The 21,950-nt window shown below is 45.2% G+C and overlaps 1 protein-coding gene across 1 annotated transcript in view; it reads right to left on the bottom strand.

Moving 5' to 3' along the window:
- Positions 1 to 720: 720 nt before the first annotated feature.
- DCDC2C (doublecortin domain containing 2C) overlaps positions 721 to 21,950 on the bottom strand; it is a 116,082-nt gene continuing 94,852 nt past the window's right edge. Inside the window, exons 10-12 of the mRNA XM_038740249.1 lie at positions 18,671 to 18,734; positions 9,757 to 9,883; positions 721 to 869 (exon numbers count right to left, since the gene is read on the bottom strand). Coding sequence (XP_038596177.1) covers positions 9,837 to 9,883; positions 18,671 to 18,734 — 111 coding nt within the window. The 3' untranslated portion in view covers positions 721 to 869; positions 9,757 to 9,836. The remainder of the gene's footprint in view (positions 870 to 9,756; positions 9,884 to 18,670; positions 18,735 to 21,950) is intronic.

Raw genomic sequence — 21,950 nt, forward strand, 5'->3', positions numbered from 1 at the left:
AGGAGGGAGAGAAGAAGGAGGGGAAGGGAGGAGGAGAGAGAAGGAGGTGCTTCCACTTAGTGCCAGTAGATTTGTTTGAACCTGGTCCAGCATATATATGCATGACAGGGATGAAGAGGATCAACTCAGTAGGTGGACAGAGAAAGAAGTGATTCTCCCCATCTTTTTTATTTATTTGAAAGTTATTTGTGAAGTGCTTCTTATGTGTCAAGCACTGTTCTAAACGCTGGGGTAGATACAAGTTAATCAGGTTGGACTGAGTCTCTGTCCCACATGGGGCTCACAGTCTAAACAGTGGGGTGAATAGGTGTTGAATCCCCATTTTACAGTTGAGGAAACTGAGGAACAGTAAAGTCAAGTGACTTGCCCAAGGTCGCACAGCAAGCAAGTGGCAGAAGCGGCATTAGAACCTAGGTCCCCAAATTTCCAGGCCCGCGTTTTTTTCCACTGCACCAAACTGCTTCCCATCTCCCACCTATCCTATTTTCCCCTTTCTCCTTTTCTTTTTATGCATCTCCCCCTCCATCCTCCCACTTCCCGCTCCCTCTTTCCCCCTCTTCCTTATTCTCCCCTTGTGCCTATTCTTCCATTCCACTCTTCCTTTTCCCTTTCTTCCCTCTGTTCCATTCCTTTCGAAGACCTTCCATTACCACTGCGACCCTCCCAGCTCCCAAGATCTGGTCGCCTTCCAAATCACGAGAGAGGAATCACCGCAAAATCTCTCATCAAATGCTGAGGGTTGTCACACATTAGGATAGGCAATTTTTATTATCTATACCTCTACGGGGTAGCATTTCTGCTGGTTAGATGGCAACTAACTCCCTGAAGTAAAGATGATGTCTCTTAAATCACCTTCCTACTTCCAAGGCCTACAAAGAGAAGAAGAAATTAATGTCAGAGAGTCAGAATTGCTTAATTATCATTCATTTCTTTTCCGGGGTTAGAACAGCCCAAAGTTTGCTCGGTTTGCTTTTTGCCAGCTCCTACTCTAGCAGCTTTTGGGTTTTGGATAATCTGTACTGATCCCAAGATCAATCGATCGCTTAATCAACCGACAGCACTTATCGAGTTCCCGCCAAGCTGATCATTTGGGAGCACACGATAAAGTTACAACACATGATTCCTGCCCTCGGGGAGTTTGCAATTTAGAGCATAGTCATCTGTTGAAATAATTCACAGTTGATCAATCTGTGATATTTATTGAGTCCTTGCTGTGTGCAGAGCACTGTAGTAAGCACCTGGGAGAGTCCAATACAACAGAGGTGGTAGACAGTCAATCAGTCATATTTATTGAGAGCTTACTGTGTGCAGAGCACTGTACTGAGTGCTCGGGAGAGTACAATAAAGCAAAACAATAATAATAATAATAATAATGGTATTTGTTAAGCGCTCACTATGTGCAAAGCACTGTTACAAGGTGATCAGGTTGTCCCATGGGAGGCCTCACAGTTTTAATACCCATTTTACAAATGAGGCACCTGAGGCACAGAGAGGTTAAGTGACTTGCCCAAAGTCACACAGCAGACAGTTGGCGGAGCCGGGATTTGAACCCATGACCTCTGACTGCAAAGCCCAGGCTCTTTCCACTGAGCCACGCTGCTTCAATAGACGCATTCCCTGCCCACAGTGAGCTTCCAGTCTTGATGGGACAGTACAGTCCCTGTACAGTATGTGCCCTGCACATAGTAAGCGCTCAATAAATACGATTGATGATGATGATGATGGGAGACAGACATTAATAGAAATAAATAGCAGCTCTACAGCTGCTACAGCTCTAATTACAGCTGTAATAATTACAGCTCTAAATTGCAGCTCCGATAAAGAAATTACGGAGCTGATAGCTACGTTCCCTTCCCACAAGGATTTTAGAGTCTAGAGGGAGCTTAGAGTAGCACACCTTTCCCTGAACAGACCTTCCTTCCGGAAGTCTTGGAATATTTGGGGGGATTCCCCCATCCTCATCGGCAAAAATTCTGGTGGGCTACTACTGTGAGCTGTAGAGGTTCCTCCCACCTGGGACTCTCACAGGACCCAGCCGTGGGGGCCCAGAGACAGCCTGGCCCAGGGCAAAGCTAGGCCGGTGGAGGGATAATAATAATAATAATAATAATAATAATAATAATAATAATAATGGCATTTATTAAGTGCTTACTATGTGCAAAGCACTGTTCTAAGTGCTGGGGAGGTTACAAGGTGATCAGGTTGTCCCACGGGGGGCTCACAGTCTTCATCCCCATTTTCCAGATGGAGGATGAGGATGAAGATGACCACGGAGGATGTTGAGCTACCGGAGGGCTGGGGGAAACGGCACCAGCCTGGGAGTTGGGAAATCTGGCTTCTGATCCCAGCTCGGCCGCTTGCCTGCTGGGTGACCTGGGTCAAATCATTAACCTCTCTGGTCTCCTTGCAGCGTAGCATAGTGGATAGAGCACAGGCCTGGGGGTCAGAAGGTCATGGGTTCTAATCCCGGCCCCGACACTTAATAATGATGGTATTTGTTAAGCGCTTACTATGTGCAAAGCACTGTTCTGAGCGCTGGGGAGGTTACAAGGTGATCAGGTTGTCCCACGGAGGGCTCATAGTCTTCATCCCCATTTTACAGATGAGGGAACTGAGGCCCAGAGAAGTTAAGTGATTTGCCCAAAGTCACACAGCTGACAACCGGAGGAGCGGGGATTTGAACCCATGAGCTCTGACTCCAAAGCCCAGGCTCTTTCCATTGAGCCAAATGGCTTCTTTGTGGCCTAGCTGGGCTAAAATGAGAATCAGGATGGTTGGGGTGGGCAGTTCAATAATAATAATGTTGGCATTTATTAAGCACTTACTATGTGCAAAGCACTGCTCTAAGCCCTGGGGAGGTTACAAGGTGATCAGGTTGTCCCCCGGAGGGCTCACAGTCTTAATCCTCATTTAACAGATGAGGTAACTGAGGCACAGAGAAGTTAAGTGACTTGCCCAAAGTCACCCAGCTGATAACTGGCGGAGCCGGGATTTGAACCCATGAGCTCCGACTCCAAAGCCCGGGCTCTCTCCACTGAGCCACGCTGCGTTGTCTGCTGTGTGACCTTGGGCAAATCGCTTTACTTTAATGTGCCTCGGTTACCTCATCTTTCATCTACCTCCGATTTTAGCACAGAGCCGAGCACACAGTAAGCACCCAAATTGCACAGGTCTTAATATTATTATGGGAATTCTGGAGATGGGTGGTCCTGAGAGGTGACTGTGCCCTGGGCCACCTAAAAAAGCCAGCTAACTTACTGGCCGTGCTTCTCTGTGGCTTGGAGCCAAGGAGAGGGGAACGCTGTCAGAGAGGTCCATCCCCCCTGCCCTGCCACGAGCAACGTGGCTCGGTGGAAAGAGCCTGGGCTTTGGAGTCAGAGGTCATGGGTTCAAATCCTGGCTCCGCCACTTGTCAGCTGCGTGACTTTGGGCAAGTCACTTAACTTCTCTGGGCCTCAGTTACCTCATCTGTAAAATGGGGATTAAGACTGGGAGCCCCCCTGAGGGACAACCTGATCGCCTTGTAACCTCCCCAGCACTTAGAACAGTGCCTTGCACATAGTAAGTGCTTAATAAATGCCATTATTATCATTATTATTATTATTATTATTATTACCTCCTTCCCCTCTCCTCAGCACCCGTATCTATGTTTGTATAGATTGATTACTCTATTTATTTTACTTGTACATATTTACTATTCTATTTATTTTGTTAACGATGTGCATTTAGCTGTTCTGACAACTTGACACCTGTCCACGTGTTTTGTTTCGTCGTCTGTCTCCCCCTTCTAGACTGTGAGCCCGTTGTTGGGTAGGGACCGTCTCTATATGTTGCCGACTTGTACTTCCCAAGCACTTAGTACAGTGCTCTACACACAGTAAGCGCTCAATAAATACGATTGACTGAATGAATGAATGAATGAAAGTGGCAGAACTATCCATCAGCGCTGAAATCCCACTCCGTGTCTCTCTCTCACCCGAATCTTCAAATCCAAACGGTGAAATGTCCACACAGGAGACCAAAGCCATGGTGGTAGAGAAAATTGGGACTGAGTAAGTACAAGTTGGCAACATATAGAGACAGTTCCTACCCAGCAACGGGCTCACAGTCTAGAAGGGGCATCAGGGGAAACGATCAATCAATCAATCATATTTATTGAGCGCTTACTGTGTGCAGAGCACAGTTAATGATAGCACTTTATTAAGCGCTTACTATGTGCAAAGCACTGTTCTAAGCACTGGGGAGGTTACAAGGTGATCAGGGTGTCCCACAGGGTGCTCACAGTCTTAATCCCCATTTTACAGATGAGCTAACTGAAGCCCAGAGAAGTGAAGTGACTTGCCCAAAGTCACACAGCTGACAAGTGGCAGAGCCGGGATTTGAACCCATGACCTCTGACTCCAAAGCCCGGGCTCTTTCCACTGAGCCATACTGCTAGTTCTTCAGGTCCTGCACAAACAACCACATCCCTGGCTATTCCATCAACATCCATGCAGCCTACTGACTAACTGGAATTTGTACTGGCTCAAACTGGTATCTGGGGCAGATATAAGATAATCAGGTTGAACGCAGTCCCTGTCTCACTTAGGGTTCACAGTCTTAATCCCTGTTTTACAGATGCGGTAACTGAGGCCCAGAGAAGTGAAGTGACTTGCACAAGGTCACCCAGCAGACAAGTGGCAGAGCCGGAATTAGAACCCAGGTCCTTCTGACTCGCAGGCCTGGGCTCTAGCTACATGGCCAAGCTGCTGCCACAGGATGATGGAAGGGAGCTAATAATATTAACACTGACATTTGTCAGGTGTTTACCCTCTGCTAAGTACAGTATTGGGTAGATACAAGAGGATAAAAAAATAATAATAATAATAGTGGCATTTATTAAGTGCTTACTATGTGCAAAGCACTGTTCTAAGCACTGGGGAGGTTGCAAGGTGATCAGTTTGTCCCATGAGGAGCTCACAGTCTTAATCCCCATTTTACAGATGAGGTAACTGAGGCACAGAGAAGTGAAGTGACTGACCCAAAGTCACACGGCTGACATGTGGCGGAGCAGGGATTTGAACCCATGACCTCTGACTCCAAAGCCCATGCTCTTTCCACCGAGCCACGCTGATTCTCAGATCAGACACAATCTCTGCCCCACCTGGGGTGCACACTAAGGAGGAGGGAGAAGTAAAATTGAATCCCCATTTTCAGAGATGAGGAAACAGCCGCAGAGGAGTTGAGACTCGCTCACGATCACGCAGCAGACGAGTGGCTGAGCCAGGATTGGAACCCAGGTCCTCTGAATCCCAGGCCTGGGCTTTTTCCACTAGGGCACACTGCTTCTGAGGGTCTGCTGGTTGATATTCCTCCCCATATGGTCAATGGATGGGGACATACACTTTGGGAGCATTCCTTCAAAATGTATCCCTAGCCGATAAAGAGATCAATCTGATTTTCTCTCATTTTAACCATATTAAACCCACCACCACCACCATTACTCCATAGCCACTACCTTAACATAATAATGATGATGATGGCATTTGTTAAGCGCTTACTATGTGCAAAGCACTGTTCTAAGCGCTGGAGGGGATACAAGGTGATCAGGTTGTCCCACGTGGGGCTCACAGTCTTCATCCCCATTTTACAGATGAGGTCACTGAGGCTCAGAGAAGTGAAGTGACTTGCCCAGGGTCACACAGCAGACATGTGGCAGAGTTGGGATTCGAACCCATGACGTCTGACTCCAAAGCCCAGGCTCTTTCCACTGAGCCACACTGCTTCTCTGCATCCCTTGAGAAGTCTTCTAGACTGTGAGCCCACTGTTGGGTAGGGACCGTCCCTATATGTTGACAACCTGTACTTCCCAAGTGCTTAGTACAGTGCTCTGCACACAGTAAGTGCTCAATAAATACGATTGATTGATTGATTGATCCCATGAGCTTCTCATCATTTAAAACCAATTAAATAGGCTGCCCTGCTTTCATAATAATAATAATAATAATAATGGCATTTACTAAGCACTTACTATGTGCAAAGCCCTGTTCTAAGCACTGGGGAGGTTACAAGGTGATCAGGTTGTCCCATGGGGGGCTCACAGTCTTCATCCCCATTTGACAGATGAGGTAACTGAGGCTCAGAGAAGTTAAGTGACTGCCCAAAGTCACACAGCTGACAATTGGAGGAGCCGGGATTTGAACCCATATGACCTCTGACTCCAAAGCCCGGGCTCTTTCTACTGAGCCACACTGCTTCTCAAAAGCAGTGAGTTGCTCATTTTCCCAGACTGGCAGGCCCTGCCAAGTTCATCCGATCTGTCCTCCTGCCTCGGAGTGGGTTGGCAGAATATTGAGAAAAACCATGTGGCTACTGACTTACTCAAGGACCGTTGGCTAAATCAAAAGTTAAGTCCAAGTCAGGAAAGCAGAGATGAATTTTACCTACAGTGTTCCTATTCCCAAAACGTGTTATCAATCAATCAACCATATTTATTGAGTGCTTACTGTGTGCAGAGCACTGTACTAACCGCTTGGGAAGTACAAGTTGGCAACATATAGAGACGGTCCCTACCCAACAGTGGGCTCACAGTCTAGAAGTGCTAGATCCTGATGGAACCAAGCTAGGGCTGCTGTTCAGTTGAGAAGCATCACGTCCTGGCAAAAAGGTCAAAGACCCAGAAGTTAGAGGACCTGGGTCCTCAAATCGGATCCACCACTCATCGGCTGAGTGACTTTGGGCAAGTCACTTCACTTGCTCCTCAAAAATCTCCAGTGGCTCCCAATCAATCTGCGTATCAGGCAGAAACTCCTCACCCTGGGCTTCAAGGCTGTCCATCCATCCATCCCCTCGCCCTCTCCTACCTCCCCTCCCTTCTCTCCTTCTCCAGCCCAGCCCGCACCCTCCGCTCCTCCGCCGCTAATTTCCTCACCGAGCCTCGTTCTTGCCTGTCCCGCCATCGACCCCCGGCCTACATCCTCCCCCGGGCCTGGAATGGCCTCCCTCTGCCTATCCGCCAATCTAGCTCTCTTCCTCCCTTCAAGGCCCTACTGAGAGCTCACCTCCTCCAGGAGGCCTTCCCAGACTGAGCCCCTTCCTTCCTCTCCCCCTCGTCCCCCTCTCCATCTTCCCCATCTTACCTCCTTCTCTTCCCCACAGTACCTGTATATATGCATATATGTTTGTACATATTTATTACTCTATTTATTTATTTATGTATTTTACTTGTACATATCTATTCTATTTATTTTATTTTGTTAATATGTTTGGTTTTGTTCTCTGTCTCCCCCTTCTAGACTGTGAGCCCACTGTTGGGTAGGGACTGTCTCTATATGTTGCCGACTTGTACTTCCCAAGCGCTTAGTACAGTGCTCTGCACACAGTAAGCACTCAATAAATACGACTGATTGATTGATTGCTCTGTGTCTCAGTTCCTTCATCTGCAAAATGAGAATCCAATTCCTGTTCTTCCTCCTACTTAGACCGAGAGCCCCAGATGGGATAATAATAATAATAATAATGTTGGTATTTGTTAAGCGCTTACTATGTGCAAAGCACTGTTCTAAGCGCTGGGGGGAATACAAGGAGATGAGGTTGTCCCATGTGGGGCTTACAGTCTTAATCCCCATTTTACAGATGAGGGAACTGAGGCACGGAGAAGTGAAGTGACTTGCCCAAGGTCACACAGCAGACATGTGGGGGAGGCGGAATTCAAACCCATGACCTGTGACTCCCAAGCCCAAGCTCTGTCCACTGAGCCATGCTGCTTCTCTTATGGTACAGTGTTTGGCACGTAGTGAATGCTTAACAAATACCTCAATTATCGTATCATAGTTTCCTAAGTACTTAGTACAGAGCTCTCCATGCAGTATGTGCTCAGTAAATATTATTGATGATGACGGACGTTGGTAAGTAGTTAAAGCAGAGTCGTCTCATTAATAACAACCCAAGATGGAGATGTTGAGGAGCAGTGTGGCTAGGTGGAAAGAGCCCGGGCTTTGGAGCCTGAGGTCTTGGGTTCAAATCCCGGCTCCGCCACTTGTCAGCTGTGTGACTTTGGGCAAGTCACTTAACTTCTCTGGGCCTCAGTTCCCTCATCTGTAGAACGGGGATTAAGACTGTGAGCCACCCATGGGACAACCTGATCACCATGTAGTAAGCACTCGGAAGGTACAATCTGGCAACAGATTGATTGTCTCTATCTGTTGCCAAATTGTACCTTCCGAGCGCTTACTACAGTGCTCTGCACACAATAAGCACTCAATAAATGCGACTGAATGAATGAATTGAGTGAATAAATGCGATGGCATGGATGAATGAATACGGTCCTTGTCCCACTTGGGGCTCATAGTCTTAATGAGAAGCAGCGTGGCTCGGTGGAAAGAGCCCGGGCTTTGGAGTCAGAGGTCACAGGTTCAAATCCCAGCTCCGCCAATTGTCAGCAGTGTGACTTTGGGCAAGTCACTTCACTCCTCTGGGCCTCAGTTACCTCATCCGTAAAATGGGGATTAAGACTGTGAGCCCTCCATGGGACAACCTGATCACCTTGTATCCTCCCCAGCGCTTAGAACAGTGCTTTGCACATAGTAAGTGCTTAATAAATGCCATCATTATTATTATTATTATGTAACCTCCCCAGCGCTTGGAACAGTGCTTGGCACATAGTAAGCGCTTGATACATGCCATTGTTATTATTATTATATTATGTTGCTTAATCACAGAAGAGAGAAAACATAGCTGTTCCCGAGTCTTCCCCGATTTCTACCTCCTCTCCCCGGAGTGGCTTCCTCTTAACAACCACATCACTTAGCTATCACTGTTGTTCAGAATACAAGCACTCACTAACCCACACATCCTTCTTCCTCCTATCTGGAAATTACTGCATCATCAATCAATCAATCAATCGTATTTATTGAGCGCCTACTGTGTGCAGAGCACTGTACTAAGCTCTTGGGAAGTACAAGTTGGCAACATATATAGACAGTCCCTACCCCACAGTGGGCTCACAGTCTAAAAGGGGGAGACGGAGAACAAAACCAAACATACTAACAAAATAAATTAAATAGAATAGATATGTACAAGTAAAATAAATAAATAAATAAATAGAGTAATAAATGTGTACAAACATATATACATATATACAGGTGCTGTGGGGAAGGGAAGGAGGTAAGATGGGGGGATGGAGAGGGGGACGAGGGGGAGAGGAAGGAAGGGGCTTCAACCGCATCATCTGTTTCCCCCATTAGACTGTAAACATCTTGAAGGCAGGGATCATGGCTGTTAACTCCACTGTACTCTTCCGAGTGCTTACTGCGGTGCTCGATAAATACTACCGATTGAGTGATTGACTGGCTTGAAAGTTCTGCTCTCTTCCTTTTGCAAATGAAATTTCGCATCTGCAAAGCACCAGGGCTCTATTGCTTAGAGTAGACACTGAAATTGGAAAAGTAGCTTGGTCTCTCCCAGTTATTATATAATAATAATAACCCACAGGTTATTTTCCCTCAACCATCTCTATTAGACTGCAAGCTCGTTGTGGGCAGGGAACGCGTCTACCAACTCTGTTATAGCATATTCTCCCAAGAGCGTATTAGAGTGCTCCACACACAGAAAACACCCAATCAATATGGTTGAATGATTGATCGAATGAGGTGGGAAGGATTTGTTCCTATAAAGCATTTTATAGCATCATAAAGCAATTGTATTTAATTATAAATCCAACAGTGCTCTAATCAAACCAAACGTTTGACTCCAAAGTTTCCATAATTAAAGACTTACCTCTGCCTCAAAACGTGATGCTAATGTAACTTTGCCTTCCTTTGTCTTCTGGTTGCTGTTCTTGGCCCGGTGGGTTTATCTTATTTTTCTTCTACGCTTGGTTTGACTTCAGTGGTAGTTTTGTCTTCTATAAAAAGATCAGTAACATTTTAAGCATATTTTTAGAGCTGAAAACTAAAGTTGACAACATATTTCATTAATTGATCAATGCTGCTTTTTGGAGGAGAGGCTTCAAAGCGAAACGGCCAAAATACAAAGACCACTGCCTGAGCTCTGACTTCTGAGGAAGCAACTTCCCAAGCCAGTTTTCTCCTGTCCATATTATAGAATGTCAAATTATCCACCACCTTCATATCATTAACATTAACATTATGAGCCCTTTGTTGGGTAGGGACCGTCTCTATATGCTGCCAACTTATACTTCCCAAGTGCTTAGTACAGTGCTCTGCACACAGCAAGCGCTCAATAAATACAATTGAATGAATGAATAAGCAAGCTTCCAATCAGAGATGGTCTCTTTTGGAAAGTGATGCGGCGAAGATTGATTTCTGATCACCCCCTAATCAGGAGGGTCCTGATTAGACAGGAAGACTTCTGTCCTTTCAAGCAGAAGGGCCTGAACTGGACAAAGAAAAGTCATGGGAGGAAACGTCTGACCAGGCATCTATCAATCAGGCAGTCTTAAAATTAGAATAATTATGGTATTTATTATTAATTCATTCATTTGATCATATTTATTGAGCACTTACTTTGTGCAGAGCACCGTACTAAGTGCTTGGGAAGTACAAGTTGGCACATATAAAGTCCCTACCCAACAACGGGCTCACAATCTAGAAGAGGGAGACGGACAACAAAACTAAACATGTGGACAGGTGTCAAGTTGTCAGAACAAAGAGAATTAAAGCTAAATGTGTCAAGTTGTCAGAACAAATAGAATTAAAGCTAAATGCACATCGTTAACAAAATAAATAGAATAGTGAATATGTATAAGTAAAATGATAGAGTAATAAATCTGTTCAAACATATATACAGGTGCTGTGGGGAGGCGAAGGAGGTAGGGCGGGGGAGATGGGGAGGAGGAGAGGAAAAAGGGGGCTCAGTCTGGGAAGGCCTCTTGGAGGAGGTGAGCTCTCAGTAGGGCTTTGAAGGGAGGAAGAGAGCTAGCTTGGCGGTTGTGTGGAGGGAGGGCATTCCAGGCCAGGGGAATTATTAGGTACTATGCACCGGTGAAGAGCCACGATATTCTGACCAGAGTCACTTTCCGCCTCCCATGGGGAATACAGTCTAAGAAAGAGGGAGAGAAGGTAATTCCCATTTTACAGATGAGGGAACTGAGGATCAGAGACGGGGTGAGTTGCCCCGGGTTACCCAGCAGGCCAGTGACAGAGCTGAGGCTAGAAGACGGTGACTTGGATCTACTGACTTCCAGAGCTCTTTCCACCAGGCCACACGACCTGTCCTGCTGGGGAAGATTCCCATGGCAGCGTGGCTTTGGTCGTTGTTTTTAAAAAAAGCATGATTCCCATTCGGGAAGCAAGAAACCCTACTAAAATTAAAATGGAGCTTGCAATCGGCTTTGCCCCGTACAAATAAATGTCTTCAGAACATGAGCCTGGACTCTGCAGATGCAACTGAGCTTTGTGAAGCTACTTGGCCTGGGAATCAGAAGAGCTGGGTTCTAATCCTGGCTCTGCCAAGTATCTGCTATAATATAATGATGGCATTTATTAAGCGCTTACTATGTGCAAAGCACTGTTCTAAGTGCTATGTGATCATGGATCTCACTTCTCTGTGCCTCAGTTCCCTCATCTGCAAAATGGGGATTCAATACTTGTTCTCTCTCCTACTTCATCATCAATCAATCATATTTATTAAGCACTTACTATGTGCAGAGCACTGTACTAAGCGCTTGGGAAGTACAAATTGGCAACATATAGAGACAGTCCCTACCCAACAGTGGGCTCACAGTCTAAAAGGGGGAGACTTACTTGGACTGTAAGTCCCAGGTGGGACCTCTCCACTACACCATGCTGTTTGTTGGGAAGGGATTGTCTCTATTTGTTGCCGAATTGTACTTTCCAAGCATTAGTACAGTGCTCTGCACACAGTAAGCGCTCAATAAATACAATTGAATGAATGAATGATTATCTTGAATCGATCCCAGTGTTTATTACAGTGCTTGGCACATAGTCAGCGCTTAACAGATACTACAGTTATTATTATTATTGTTATTATAGACTTTGCTCTGACAAAGCCAGGGTCTGCCATCAAAAGAGATTTTAAGAAGCTAGGACGGAAATCGGATCAAAGTGGATTTTCCGGTTCGAAGACTTCAGGAAGAGTTTGTTGTTTTTTCACACCGTGTAATTTTACAGTGGAAAGCAAATGGCTCGTGGTGACGTTTTCTTTCCTCTTCAAGAGATTCATCAGATGATAATCAATGGAGTTGATTCATCAAGATTAACGAACGGTAAAATACAGGTGTTCGAAGTGGCATAGAAATACCTCGGGAATGCCAATGAGTCCATTTTGCCTCACCACAGCTGTGTAATAACCACTGATAACCGCAACCAAGAATTAAAACTTCTACAGCCAGATGAAAAGCAGTATGAAAAATCATGAAACTGAAATATCAATATATCTTTTTTTAATTTTGTTATTTAAGTAAGGTATTTGTTCAGTAATTACTAGGTGTCAATCACTGTTCTGAGCATTGGCTGAGTTACAAGCTAATCAAGCTCAGACGCGGCCCCTGTCCCACATGGGGCTCACAGACTAAGTAGGAGAGAAATTTATGCCAAATCACCTTTAACAGATGACAACGTGTACCCAAAAATACATTTGCTATCATTTTTACAGAAAGGCAAGGATTCTACCATTTACAAACACAAATTTTGTCTATTTTTCCTCATAGCGTTATAACTTAAAGAAGTGTATGCCCACTAAATATTTTTCCATGCTTATATATAATCCACCCAGCGCTTAGTACAGTGCTTGGCACATAGGAAGCACTTAACAAATATCATCATCATCATCGTGCAATCTATGTAGAAATATTATTTGAGCGACTAGAATTTGCTGGCAGTTTGAGTTGCAATATTAAAATATGTAATTTCAAGCTGTTTGAAGGCTGGGCTTTCTGGCGAGCAAAATGAAAGATGGATAAGAGCAGCTGGGGGAGTCTGACAATCCCTGGAGGAAGGAATTAAAGATCCAGTTAAAAGAGTTCACGGATGAGAAGCAGCGTGGCTCAGTGGAAGGAGCCCGGGCTTGGGAGTCAAATCCCAGCTCCGTCAAGTGTCAGCTGTGTGACTTTGGGCAAGTCACTTAACTTCTCTGGGCCTCAGTTCCCTCATCTGTAAAATGGGGATGAAGACTGTGAGCCCCACGTGGGACAACCTGATCACCTTGTAACCTTCCCAGCGCCTAGAACAGTGCTTTGCACATAGAGCTCCATCCCCCCGTCTTACTTCCTTCCCTTCCCCACAGCACCTGTATATATGTATATATGTTTGTACATATTTATTACTCTATTTATTTATTTATTTTGCTTGTACATATCTATTCTATTTATTTTATTTTGTTAATAGGCTTGGTTTTGTTCTCTGTCTCCCCCTTCTAGACTGTGAGCCACTGTTGGGTAGGGACTGTCTCTATATGTTGCCAACTTGTACTTCCCAAGTGCTTAGTACAGTGCTCTGCACATAGTAAGCGCTCAATAAATACAATTGATGATGATGATGATGATGATGATGATGATGAAGACAGTTTGGAGCTGGGAGCTGGAGGTCCTGGGTTCTAATCCTAGCTCTGTCACTCGTCTGCTGCGTGACCCTGGGCAAGTCACTTCACTTCCCGGGGCCTCAGTTTCCTCATCTGTAAAATGGGTATTCAATACCTGTCCTCCCTCCTACTTTGTGAGCTCAAGAAGAGATGTGTCCGACCTGATTATCTTATATCTACCCCAGCACTTAGTAGGGGGCTCGGCAAATAATAAGTGCTTAACAAATATTATCTTTTTATCTTAACAAATTATCTTACAAATTATAAGATAATTATCTCATCTTATACTTATGATATATTATCTTAACAAATATTATCTTTTTAATTATTATTATTATGCAACCAACCCCAGCCTCCTTTTAGAATGGGAACTTCCTGAGGGCCAGGGACTTATTTATCCTTTAATGTATTCCTCCCTGGTGCTTAGTACAGTGCTCTGCACACAGCAGGTTCTCAATAAACACCACTGGATGAATGAATGATACATACCAAGGCAAGTATCATTAATTAATTAATGATGGCATTTGTTAAGCACTTACTATGTGCCAAGCGCTGTTCTAAGCGCTGGGGGAGATACAAGGTGATCAGGTTGCCACGGAGGGCTCACAGTCTTAATCCCCATTTTACAGGTGAGGGAACTGAGGCCCAGAGAAGTGAAATGACTTGCCCAAAGTCACACAGCTAAGTGGCGGAGCCAGAATTAGAACCCATGACCTCTGACTCCCAAGCCTGGGCTCATTCCACTGAGCCACGCTGCTTTTCTAGTCAGTGTCAATGGTGCTGACAAACTCCTTTCCCCTTACTTGGAGGTAGACTGGCTCCCTCCAAACCAGCCAAGTAATTTACTGCTCCTTTGCGCTGTGCCGGAGGAAATCTACCTAAACTCCTTTAATTCCCTCTGAAAAATGGAATCTGAAGATGCTCACAGGAGATCCAACGGAATCAAAATACCTCGGAAACTGTGTCCCGGTCTGTAGAAGTCAGAGCTACCGAGCGTTTCCTCTGGAGGAAAATCTGCCGCACCCAAGAGCAAATCATGGCTCGAAACAGTCGATAAGAAGGTCACGGGTTCCAAAGTGAAGCGAGTGTGGTTTTCTCCCAAGTAAATCTACGCTTTGCAATAGGATTTCTGATGGGATCTGATTGGTTTATTAACTGGGAAAGACCTGTACAAGACAGGTTAGTGAAACGCTCCTCCTAGCCCCAGCAGACTAAAATTGAATCTCAAGGGGATCAATAGTAGCTTTCTTGCCCGGAGGCCAATCCAATTCACCTGGAAAGATCTGGTTTGATCAGGGGCCAACTTACAGGCCCATCCATCGCTCCACTCCATGACCTCCGTCAAAAAAAACCACCTGCCCGCAGCAGTTTGAGGCAGCGGATGCTTCCAAGAGGCGGGAGGAAAGAGGCAATTTTGAGTAACAAACAGGGTCTGCAGCATGGCTCAGTGGAAAGAGCCTGGGCTTTGGAGTCAGAAGTTATGTGTTTGAATTCTGGCTCCACCGCATGTCTGCTGTGTGACCTTGGGCGAGTCACTTAACTTCTCTGAGCCTCATTTTCCTCATCTGTAAAATGGGGATTAAGACTGTGAGCCCCAAGTGGGATAACTTGATCACCTTGTATCCCCCCCAGCACTTAGAACAGTGCTCTGCACGTAGTAAGTGCTTAACAAATGCCATCATTAATTAATTAAGCCCTTTGCTAATTCTTCCCATCGCTTTGGGAAGCCACAAAATAACTTTTCTGAAGTAACTACTTGTGGTTTTTAAAGTCTCAGGGGCAACTTGCTTCTCTCCCTGAGTCACTGAGAGACTGGGTCTTTACCCTGAAGAAGCAGCATTTATTGTTGTATTGTACTCTCCCAAGTGCTTAGTACAGAGCTCTGCACACAGTAAGCACTCAATAAATAGGAATGACCGATTGAGAAGCCAGGCCACACCAGAATGGCAACCCTGGTTTAGGCCACAAACCATCTGGTAGCAATGCCCATCTGAAGGCAACATGGCTCAGGGGAAAGATCCCGGGCTTTGGAGTCAGAGGTCATGGGTTTAAATCCCGGACCTGCCAATTGCCAGCTGTGTGGCTTTGGGCAAGTCACTTCACTTCTCTGGGCCTCAGTTACCTCAACTGTAAAATGGGGATTAAGACTGTGAGCCCCATGTGGGACAACCAGAAACGCTCTGGGCATGTTACTCCCCTCCTCAAAAATATCCAGTGGCTACCAGTCAACTTACGCATCAGGCAAAAACTCCCCCTCCCCATCCCCCTCGCCCTACCTCCTTCCCCTCCCCACAGCACCTGTATATACGTTTGGACAGATTTATTACTCTATTTATTTTACTTGTACATATTTGCTATTCTATTTATTTTATTTTGTTAATACGTTTTGTTTTGTTGCCTGTCTCCCCCTTCTAGACTGTGAGCCCATTGTTGGGTAGGGACCGTCTCTATATGTTGCCAACTTGTACTTCCCAAATGCATAGTACAGTGCTCTGCACACAGTAAGCACTCAATAAATATGATTGAATGAATGAATGAACCTGATCACCTTGTAACCTCTCCAGCGCTGAGAACAGTGCTTTGCACATAGCAAGCACTTAATAAATGTGTCATTATTATTATTATTAAATGGAGCCCCAAGTGTTTCAGCCCCAATCACAGTCCAGAGCAGGAAGTACATCTAACCCGGAAACAATCTTAGCCATGCGTGGGGAAAAGATGGGGGTTGACAAGTGGGACCAGATGTTACTTGTCCTCCCCAACACTTCTCTTCCGGCAGCTATGGCTCTTTGGGTCTCCCGGCCAAACCCCAGTCCCGCAATCAGCTCGGCTCCGAGCCTATCTCACGACTCAGTTGGTGGTTGTTTGTGTTCCAAGGCTATCCTTGTCTCTATCTAATAATAATAATGATGGCATTTATTAAGTGCTTACTATGTGCAAAGCACTGTTCAAAGTGCTGGGGAGGTTACAAGGTGATCAGGTTGTCCCACGGGGGGCTCACAGTCTTCATCACCATTTTACAGATGAGGTAACTGAGGCACAAAGAAGTTAAGTGACTTGCCCAAAGTCACACAGCTGACAATTGGCAGAGCCGGGGTTTGAACCCATGACCTTTGACTCCAAAGTCCGGGCTCTTTCCACTGAGCCACGCTGCTTCTCTAAGCACAAACTGCTGCTTCTTTATAATAATAATAATAATGGCATTTATTAAGTGCTTACTATAATAATAATAATAAAGGCATTTATTATGTGCTTACTATGTGCAAAGCACTGTTCTAAGTGCTGGGGAGATTACAAGGCGATCAGGTTGTCCCATGGGGGGCTCACAGTCTTAATCCCCATCTTACAGATGAGGTAACTGAGGCCCAGAGAAATGAAGTGACTTGCCCAAAGTCAGACAGCTGACAATTGGCAGAGCCAGGATTTGAACCCATGACCTCTGACTCCAAAGCCCGTTCTCTTTCCACTGAGCCACGCTGCTTATCTACCACCAACGTGAACCACGAGCCCAGTGTGGGACAGGAACTGCATCTAAACTTTTATATTTGAATGCATCCTGGCATTTGACACATAGAGAACACTTAATAAATAATAATAATAATGATGATGGTATTTGTTAAGCTCTTACTATTTATTCTGACGGTTTCAACACCTGTCTATGTATTTTGTTTTGTTGTCTGTCTCCCTCTTCTAGACTGTGAGCCCATTGTTGGGTAGGGACTGTCTCTATATGTTGCCGACTTGTATTTTCCAAGCGCTTAGTACAGTGCTCTGCACACCATAAGCGCTCAATAAAGACGATTGAATGAATGAATGAACTATGTGCCAGGCACTGCTCTAAGCACTGGGGTAGTTACAAGGTAATCAGGTTGTCCCACCTGGGGCTCACATTTTACAGATGAGGTAACTGAGGCACAGAGCAGTGAAGTGACTTGCCCAAGGTCACATAGCAAACAAGTGACGGAGGCAGGATTAGAACCTATGACCTTCTGACTTCCAAGGGCCAGACTATATCCTCTATACCGTGCTGCTTCTCAAGTGCCATAGCTAATCACTTAATGGTCTTTATTAATAATAATTATTATTATTTTGATATTTAAGTGCTTAACTATGTACCAGGCACAGTACTAAGTGCTGAGGGGGATCAGGTTGGACAAAGTCCCTGTTCCACACGGGGCTCACAGTCTCAATCCCCATTTTACAGATGAGGTAACCGAGGCCCAGAGAAGTGCAGTGACTTTCCCAAGGTCACACAGCAGACAAGTGGCGGAGCTGGGATTAGAACCCATGACCTTCTGATTCTCAGGCCGGGGCTCAATCCATTACGCCAGGTTGCTTCTCTACCTTTATTGAGCACTTACCGTGTACAGAGTACTTTACTAAGCCCTTGGGAGAATACGATACAACAGTTGGTAGACGTGATTCCTGCCCACAAGGAGCTTCCAGTCTAGAGAGCTAAGAGCTCCCGACACCTCTAGCTCAGCGGGTTCAGTTCAAACTCAAACTACAGTCTTTTTTGGCCTCCTCTGTACCTCGCCTCCAATCCCCAACTCCACTGACCATTTCCAAGTCAGCTGGGAAATGTAAAGGAGCCGTGGGGAAGGAGGAACTGGGAGAATCCAATTCCAACCAGATCTCTGAATGGAGTGTGGAATTGGAGGAAGGGTAAGCTCATGGTGGGAAGGCAATAAGTGCTCAATAAATATAATTGAGGAGGAGGAGGAAGAGGAGGAAGAGAGCTGGAGACACTGACGTGGGTAAGAAGACCTGACACCTGGGAAACCGGACACCTTGGTCCAGCACGGGGATGAGAGTTCAACTCAGTCGAGGCCAAGACCAGTTCCCCAATTTATGGAGGGTGTGTCCTATTTTCAAATGAAAAAAATATGGCCATTTTACCAACTGAAATCACTTCATCACCAGAGGAATTCACCTACGAGTGAAGTTTCGCTTCAAAAAGGTAAATTGAAATGCAGGAGTCTACGAAAGGGAGGACTCGGTAGGAACCAGAAGACATGAGATCTGCATGCATTTTAAGAATGAAAAATTCTGCTTTTTGTAACCCGTTACTCTATCCCATTATATTACAGTGATAGAAATATGTTCTAACTCTATCACACACATAACGTACCTTTTTCCTTGGGTTTATGCAAAAAGTCAAACATGTCCATGAATTTCCAGCCTCTTTTTTGTTCCTGAAAGAGAAACCGAGGTGTTAATATCCGACTTTACTTTTTTCCTCAACTTATTTGCTGTGGAAACGCCGGTGATGCTCAGGAGTTCAATAAATATTAATTGATGATAATGGATGATGACGTCCCCTTGGGAAATCAGCGTCAGAAGCAGCGAGAAAAAATGTTTCCTACCAATTTCTCTGGACGCACTGAACCCCTTCTTTATGGATTTACGTTCATTCTGACATTGGGATTGAATAACGAGAAAAGCCAAAGTAGAGAGAGAGAGACCAGCGAAGGACAGAAAGGGAAATAGGTGAGGAGCCAGAGAAATATCCCATGTCAACAGAGCAGGGGGAACGATCATTTACAGTCACACAGACATGGTTTGCTCTTGACGCAGACTCACAGGTGGTTAATGAACCCGTCCTCAATCTAATCCACTGGCAACAGCGTTTCACCGAGTACCACCTACCTTATCCCGCATCAAACTGAAATCCTGAACCTTTAAACATCCCTCCCTCCTCAGGCATCTCAGTTTCTGGCATCAAAGAGCCGCTCTTCAGCCGCTTTCTGCTTCGCTCTTTCAACCTGGCATCAGCAAGACGAGTGGTTTACCTCAAATTTCGACCGTTTTCCGGCCTTATTCAGCCTCTTACTCTATTTATTTATTTATTTTACTTGTACATTTCTATCCTATTTATTTTATTTTGTTGGTATGTTTGGTTCTGTTCTCTGTCTCCCCCTTTTAGGCTGTGAGCCCACTGTTGGGTAGGGACTGTCTCTATGTGTTGCCAATTTGTACTTCCCAAGGGCTTAGTACAGTGCTCTGCACATAGTAAGCGCTCAATAAATACGATTGATTGATTGATTGATTGATTGATTGATTTCCCCCAGCTGGCTGGCACTCTACTTGGGCAGCTCTACCACCCAACCCCCTGGCATAAGGTACAGATGCCCAGCCACGCTCTTGGAACACTCACACAGCCCTCAACCCCTCCTGCCTTGTCGATACAGAAATAATAATAATAATAATAATGGCATTTATTAAGCACTTACTACGCAAAGCACTGTTCTAAGCGCTGGGGAGGTTACAAGGTGATCAGGTTGTCCCACGGGGGGCTCACAGTCTTAATCCCCATTTTACAGATGAGGTCACTGAGGCAGAGAATAATAATAATAATGATAGCATTTATTAAGTGCTTACTATGTGCAAAGCACTGTTCTAAGCGCTGGGGAGGTTACAATCAATCAATCAATCAATCAATCAATCGTATTTATTGAGCACTTACTGTGTGCAGAGCACTGTACTAAGCGCTTGGGAAGTACAAGTTGGCAACATACAGAGACAGTCCTTACCCAACAGTGGGCTCACAGTCTAGAAGGGGAACCCGTGTGACTTGGGCAAGTCGCTTCACTTCTCTGGGCCTCAGTTGACCTCATCTGTAAAATGGGGACTAAGGCTGTGAGCCCCATGTGGGACAACCTGATCACCTTTAACCTCCCCAGTGCTTACAACAGTACTTGGCACATAGTAAGCGCTTAATAAATGCCATCATTGTTATTGTTGCTCTGAGGAGGGTTCTGGGAGGCTGGGGGACTATGAAAAGCAGCGTGGCTCAGTGGAAAGAGCCCGGGCCTTGGAGTCAGAGGTCATGGGTTCAAATCCTGGCTCTGCCAATTGTCAGCTGGGCGACTCTGGGCGAGTCACTTGAAGTCTCTGGGCCTCAGTTCCCTCATCTGCAAAATGGGGATGAAGACCGTGAGCCCCACGTGGGACAACTTGATTCATTCATTCAATCATACTTATTGAACGCTTACTGTGTGCAGAGCACTGGACCAAGCGCTTGGGAAGTCCAAGTCGGCAACATATAGAGACGGCCCCCACCCAACAGTGATCAGGTTGTCCCACGGGGTGGCTCACAGTCTTAATCCCCATTTTACAGATGAGGTAACTGAGGCACGAAGAAGTGAAGTGGCTTGCCCAAAGTCACACAGCTGACAAGTGGCGGAGCTGGGATTTGAACCCATGACCTCTGATACCAAAGCCCGGGCTCTTTCCACTGAGCCACGCTGTTTCCCCCACAGAAACTTCTGTGTCATAACCTCAGCCCGCCCTCCTCGGAAGCCACCAGGAAAAACGTTCTCTATCAAACGAGGAAAGAAAATTCTTCGGGAAAGTTGTTGAAAGAAAGGAGACTTTACATAGTCCGTAATCTTCGTAGTCACACAGAGGGCCAGCTGTAATCTGATTAAGGGAGCGGGCAGCAACGACAAGAAGACAACAGGAAGACCCGATGAAACAAGAAAGGACCTGATAAAAAGATTTCTTTCGTTCACTATTAATAGCTAACTTCTTAGATGGTTAGCTAAAAGGCTTTCATCTTGGGGTGCAAAAATAAATGATCCTGTAAAAATAATAATAATAATAACAACTGCACTCTGCTGCCCAGATCATTCTTCTACAAAAAATGTTCCTTCTATGTTTCCACTCCTCAAGAACCTCCAGCGGTTACTCTTCCACCTCTGCATCAAACAGAAACTCCTCCCCATCGTTTTTAAAATACTCAATCACCTTGTTTCGTCCTATCTCACGTCACAACTCTACTATTCCAACCCAGTTCACAAACTTCGCTCCTCTACTGCTAAATGGGGATTAAGATTGTGATCCCTATTCGGGATAGGGGCTGTATCCAACCTGATCACTTTGTATCTACCCCAGTACAGTGCTTAACAAATACCATTAAACAAAAAACACCTGATTTCATTTGTGGGATGCTGAAATGAAGCAGGTTGGCTGACTCCTCTTGGAATATTTTTATTAATTTAGTCCGTCTCCCTCATGAGGTTCAGACCGCACAGCTCCATAAATCAGGTCCTGATATAGAGTTTGATCAGTTTAAGAGCGACAAGTACCTGATCATGCCTGTTTTCATTGGCCGGCATCAGTCAAAGCCTCAGATTCACTTATAAAGTCGTTTGTTCGGCTTCATTATCCAATGCATTACGTTGGATATTTGGAGTTTTGAACTATAAGGCGAACTATCTCTTTAATGAGAATTTTATTTTATTTTATGCCATAACTCTAGATCTGTGTAACGGCATCCATTTGTAAATATGTTCCCGTGGTATCTGAAGGTTTCATTGCTTAATATTTGATTTACCATGATCCCACTTAGCATTATTGATGACTTATACTTAGCTTCTGAGACTTCGACGTTGGTCAATACTGACCCT

This window comes from Tachyglossus aculeatus, chromosome X1, assembly GCF_015852505.1.
Source record: "Tachyglossus aculeatus isolate mTacAcu1 chromosome X1, mTacAcu1.pri, whole genome shotgun sequence".
In the NCBI taxonomy this organism is placed as follows: Eukaryota; Metazoa; Chordata; class Mammalia; order Monotremata; family Tachyglossidae; genus Tachyglossus; species Tachyglossus aculeatus.